The sequence below is a fragment of the Carassius auratus genome, chromosome 27 (genome assembly GCF_003368295.1).
Source record: "Carassius auratus strain Wakin chromosome 27, ASM336829v1, whole genome shotgun sequence".
Classification (NCBI taxonomy): domain Eukaryota; kingdom Metazoa; phylum Chordata; class Actinopteri; order Cypriniformes; family Cyprinidae; genus Carassius; species Carassius auratus.
Genome location: NC_039269.1, coordinates 661,917 through 668,128, shown reverse-complemented (window position 1 = coordinate 668,128; position 6,212 = coordinate 661,917). Strand labels below are relative to the sequence as shown.

Here is a 6,212-nt window from a genome sequence, read left to right as displayed (position 1 = left end):
ACTTACTGTGATTTCACTAAATAGGACGTGGATGACTGTTTGATAGGACTTTTGGAATTTCAACCAAAATATTAGAGTTTAGACCCTTTCATATGACTTGCATCAGGGCTTCAAAGCAAGTGTTATAAGCCACTTTGACATAAGAATTGTGACAGAAAGCATCACGGACAGTGTACAGTGTTACATGGTAGCAAGTGGATAGAAAACATTTGATCTTCGAACAGAAAGTCCTGCCAATTGCTTTGAAAACTTATAAAAAAAGTTGAAAAAACTATAACCATTTAAATGCATATACTTAAAGTCTGACATTTAATTAACTTTGTACTTTAAAAGGCTTCTAGGGATGCAAAAATCACGTTTCTTGTATCTGCATGTCTGGTTATCATACTCAAAGCTTTGAAAGGTCAGCTAACAAGGTCAAAGTTGAAATAGTGTGAACTGAGCACCAGTGATGCTTCACTCCAGAGTTCAGTGCAGTGAGCGACACTAATGGAAATTGTTTAACAGGGTTTGAAAATCATTCTTGTCAACCCATAATTTCAGAGTTAATGGTTAGGATTAGAACTATGTTTGTTTGTGTGTTTGTTAAACAATAGTGTTCTGTAAAATCGCTGTAGCCTTAAATTGAGGGGTACCTCAAATTACATCCATTAGGTGATATGGCTGAAACTGTATGAGTGTTTAAGGATGATACCATGTGAGTATATTTAGAGCCATAAAAGGGGACACAGTGTCCACAGAGACGGTCAGGTTTTGTTCTGTATTTTCACCTACTCACATTTTAGAGCCATCAATACATGATCTCATGAAATCCACTGAATATGCCATAGGACCAAGCATTTCTGTGGGGGCTGGCCACACAGGCTTATGCAACAACAACAAAAACACAACGTTCTGGAAACGTTCCGAGGTCAAACATGGCAGCACCATTGACTTGTATCTCACTATTGATGAATGTCATCCACTCTGTCTTTGAAAATGAGAGAATAAAGACAATTTGTTACGATACCCTGGTATGTGTTTGAGGTTTGTCCCTGCACTTGTGAATGAGGTCTAGATTCTTGCAAGCAAACCTACAGCCGAAGCTTGCAGTGACGCTCCTCAAGGTGAGGAACTATATTTATATTTGAAAGGGTTTGATGGCTTCACTTTAAAGGCAGATGGTTGGAAACGGGACATGAGGTAAGGAAGAAAAGAGATGACAAATGTTAGTTGCTTAGCGACTGTTGTCAGGGAGACAGAGTGTGACTCTCACCTGACCAGACTTAGAATTTCTTGCTATGTTTATTTGTTCGACTGGGAATTAAATTGCTGGTGTATAATCGGAGTCTGCAAACATCAACATGGACAAATGGGAATGCACATGCAAACACTTGATTGGTTAAAAAAAAAATAGAAATATGGAGAAATGGACACAAAATGGAAAGATTGAATGCCTTGGTGATGAACTCACAAGAGAGGCTTTTCTGAAGCGTGAACGCTATCATTATCATGAAAATATGTAATTCCAGACTATTTATAGCACAGTACCTTTAAAGACATTTCTTAACTGTGCTGCTTTGACTTCTATTTTAAGTGACCTCTTTAAAAGCTTAAAGCATCAAATGTTGAATCTAGAATTGGTTTTATTCAACAATTTGCTTTTTTTTTTTTTTTAAATAAGAAAACAACATGAAAAAATATGCATCAAGTAGAAAGGCCAAAACTATCCAATTTGCAACATTGACCCAAAGTCTAATGTAAGTCCATATGATTTATCTTTATGACTCGCAACATTAGTTTGGTTTAGGTACAAGAGCAGCTTTTTAAATCCCAGAGCTGGTCCTCGCCTCTGCATTGCTGATACATGCCATTCCATTTCATTTTGAGACATGTGAACAGTTTTTACATATTTAACTGCTAATCTCAGTTTGAGAGGGGATAGCGGCAACCTAAGCACACAAGCGGTTGTTTTGAAGGTTTTGTATAAGAAACATGTGACGTAAGTGTATAAATGTCTTTAATGACACAACATAACATCCATAATATTTTGTAGACACTGAAACAAAAGCAATATTTTTCTCTTATCTTTTACTTAACATTGAAATGCTTTTATATTTCATGATTTTAGAGATTGTGCAGCGTTTAGTTTTCGGGCACCTTTTTAGTATCACAATTCATTGAATTCTGTCTCAAAGCATAGACTGCCATCTGGTGGAGCGATAAATAGTATAAAGTGCCATTCAAATGAACTAGAGGGGGCCAACATTCCTCTTCTTCAATCCTTAATCTCATTACTCAAATGTCTGGACAAAAGTAATAATTCAGTATCAAAATAAAAAGTCCAATAAAGCAATGCAGTGCATATTAACTGGCTACATTAATTTAGTAGCGACTCCTTTCACTAAATTATAATGCCTTATGAAAGAACTCAAAAATGACAATATGTCTTCCATATAATTTCACTTGTCATGGGTTCTCTGATGCTGTTTTAGATGGTCGCTTCTTGTGAATCCTTTCCCACACTCTGAGCACTGGTGAGGCTTCTTCTCAGAGTGCGTATTCTCATGACGTCTTAGTGTCTCTTTCCGTGCAAACTTCTTCCCACAATGGGAGCAAATGTGATCCGTCTGTCCTGAATGCTGCAGCTGGTGAGTAACCAGTTTCCCGTCCGTATTGAAGCTCTCCCCACATTTGAAGCACATATACGGCTTCTCCTCTGTGTGTGCAATCTTCTGGTGCTTCAGCAGGTAGGACATGGAACTGAAACTCTTTTCGCACTCATCACATTTGTACATCTTCTTCTTTCCCGAATGACCCTGCATGTGCAGCTTCAGGCAACTTGCTGAGCTCAGGCATTTTCCACACTCTGAGCACTTGTGGACTTTGATCCCAGCATGGACGTCTCGATGCCTTTTGAAGGTGTCTTGACGAGTGAAGGTTTTGCCACAGGTGGTGCAGTCAAATAGAGTCTTGCTAGAATGGATTATGAGGTGGCTCCTGAGAGTAGAGGAGGACTTGAAGGCCACACCGCATTGAGAACAGCTGTAATGTCTTTCGTCGTTGTGTACTACCTTGTGCGCTTTGAGATTTGCCAGCCGAGCAAAGCTCCTGCCACACTTCTTGCAATGGAAGGGTCTTTCTCCAGTGTGTGTGACCTGGTGGGATCTCAAACTGTTCTTGAAGCGAAAGGTTCTGTCACATTTCGGGCACTTGTGGGATTTCACCTCCGAGTGTACGGCAAGGTGTCTAGTTCGATCTCCTGAAGAGGGGAAACTTTTCCCGCAGTGTTCACAAGTGTAGGGTTTCTCTCCAGTGTGAAGACGCTCATGCATTTTGAGGCTGTTGGGATGCTTGAAGGATCTGCTGCAGTATGTGCATTTGTAAGGGGTCTCGGAGGAATGGATCTTCATGTGTGATGTGAGGTGGCTCAACCTTTTGAAGCTGCTCTCGCAGTCTGTGCAATAAAAAGGACGGTCGTCTTGGTGAATGGTTCGATGAGTTTTGAGTTCTTGGTTCCTCAAGAAACTCTTTCCACACACAGAACAGCTGAACGGCTTCTTCCCTGCGTGACTATCCAGGTGAACATCCAAGTCGGATTTATTGACGAACTTCTTGTCACATTGCTGGCATGGAAAGGGCCTTTCTCCGGTATGGGTTGCCCTGTGGGCTCTCATAGCCGCCGCCGTGTTGAAAAACTTCCCGCAGTGATCGCACTGGTGGGGCAGGGTGCCTACATGCAACCGCAAGTGAGTATTTAGGGTACTTCGTCGAGAAAAGCTTTTCCCACATTGGGAACAAGAGAATGGTTTCTCTCCGGTGTGGCTTCTCAAATGGGACTTCAGTCCACTCTCCCTGACGAACTTCTTTGTGCAATAAGAACAGTCCAACAGCTTCTCGCCAGTGTGTAGCCGCAGGTGCATGGAGAGCTCATGTTTGCCGACGTAACACTTTCCACAGGTGGAGCATTGGTGTGGCTTCTTCAAGGAGTGCACTTTCTCATGGGCTCTGAGGTCGGACTTTCTTTTGAAACTCCTGCCGCATTTTGGACAAAGGTTGGACCTTATTGATTTACAAGTAGTTGTGGGTGGTGGTTGAGAATTCGCTCTAGATTCATTGGGTTCCTTTAAGATGGAACTGGGTGCAGAAACTGTGTCATGCGGCATCACATCTGTATCTACTCCCTCATCCCTAGAAGCAGTAAAGGAGAAGCAAGGAAGTTAACTCTGTGACTAAGCAAGCATAAGATATTTAGAGGTTGACTGTTGATTTCACATTTCTTATTTCAAAGCATTTATGTACTAAGCAGACATCATTGATCTTTGCGTTTTCGTGCGCAGATAGGACACTCACCTGGTTTCACTGGTCTGCTCCCTCTTGAAGAAGAAAAAAAAAGAGGTTTTGAGATGTGTTCTCTAATTGGAAGACATGTGGTAACACTTTTGACATCTTACCTTCACAGAGGCAATTTCCTCCGTTGTATGTCCATATATAAGGTTTTCTTCTATGTTTGCAGTTATGTTTTTTTCAGTTGGTTCATATTTGACCTCCATCAACATCTGGACCATAGCACTGATGTCCTCTTCTGTCTTAATGCTGGCAATAGTGCTCATTTCCTCTGATAAGTCTTCCTCTACTGACTGCTGTTGGTGTTAACATAGACGTTTACATTTATGCATTTGGCAAACACTTTTATCCAAATAGCATCCCATCTTGAGTTTCCATAAACATTCCCTCTTATCGATTACTTGTTAAGAAAAATAACCCTTGATGTCACATATCGTAAGACTGAACAACAATAGAAAAATAACATAATTCAATTAATGAATCAAGGGATGAGTATATAAAGGACTATAATGATTATTCTAAATTGCAGCCCTGCAGAGTTTAGTTACAAACCTGCTCCAACACAAGCCATGTAGTTTTCAAATAAGCCTGAAGGACACGATTAGCTGCATCAGGTGCTTTTAATTAGGGTTTGAAATAAACTCTGCAGGGTTGTGGACCTCCGGGGACCTCTAGATATGATTAAATAAAAAAATAAAAGAGTCAAACGATAAATGCTCAAGTGAATTAATGAATGAATGGAGAGTAAATGAATATAAAAGAAAGTAAAATAACACAAATGTATATGGTTGTTCTCTTCGAGCAAAACACACACAATTTGCATTTGAGGATCCTTAGATCCTTCAGTATGATTTACATCAGCTCAGCATCAGAGGGAAGGAACACAAAATGAACAGAAGGCTTTGAGATTGGAAGTAGGAAATTACAGCTCAAGTATTCCCAACTCCTGACTTCATCTAGAAAGCACCTTAATTTGACTTTGCAAACTTCATAAATGCACTTACCATTTCACTTTCTGCCTTCCCCACATGGAATGGTTTGAAGTTGCGGCCTTGAGAGGATTTACCCTCTGAGGTGAAGTGAGAAGTACCTAAATGATGTAGAAGAACAGAACAGTGTGTCTCCCTCAAACAAATAGGACACTCCAGAGACAGTTTGAGCTCCCAGTAGGTTTGTAGACAGTTTTTGCAAAAGCTGTGGCAACATCTTAAAACAACATGGTCCTTTAAATAGGAAGTGCAGAGATAGCAGACAGAGTCTGTGACAGGAAGGGGAAAGGTGGCAGCCATATTGTCACAGATGATCAATCATGTTTTATCATGCAGTTTTTTTTTAATTGGTAAAATGTTACTGCTGTGTTCTTCCTCTCGTTTCCTCAATGAGTTAAACTGACAGCACCATCTAATGGTCAGGATGCAATTTAATGAAAGATCTCTGTAATTCTGTACCAATTTTAAAGAAACTAGCAGCACAAACATTTTTGTAAACATCTTCTAGAAGAAAATGGTCAAATGGGTTTGGAGCAGCAAGACTGAAAGTAAAAAATGACTTTTATTTTTTGGGCCACTGCCTGACATAAATGTTTCCTTTACTGCAGAAAGAACATTACTACAGGTCATAACAGTGCTTGCAGATACTTTCATCTGCAGTAAAATTGTAAATGCTTTGGAAACTCCATCCAATTTTGCCAAAATTGCAGCTGGAGCATGTATTGAATTTATCAATATAGATAAGAACTGAGAGAAACCCAATGATGGATCTTTTCCTCTGTACTGTACATTACAGTAAGGTTTTTAAACATAATTGAATAATTTCACAGTAATATCATACTAAGGAGAAAATTCCCATTGTTCCAGATTAAAGACTAAGGGTGATATTGGTCGATT

General features: G+C 39.9%; 1 protein-coding gene across 1 annotated transcript; it reads right to left on the bottom strand.

Moving 5' to 3' along the window:
• Positions 1-1,984: 1,984 nt before the first annotated feature.
• Positions 1,985-5,667, bottom strand: LOC113044967 (oocyte zinc finger protein XlCOF6). Its single transcript, XM_026205021.1, has 4 exons — positions 5,331-5,667; positions 4,434-4,622; positions 4,333-4,355; positions 1,985-4,170 (listed from the first exon to the last, which is right to left on the bottom strand). The coding sequence occupies exons 1-4, from the start codon at positions 5,613-5,615 to the stop codon at positions 2,442-2,444; spliced, it is 2,226 nt and encodes a 741-aa protein (XP_026060806.1). The 5' UTR covers positions 5,616-5,667; the 3' UTR covers positions 1,985-2,441.
• Positions 5,668-6,212: the final 545 nt, after the last annotated feature.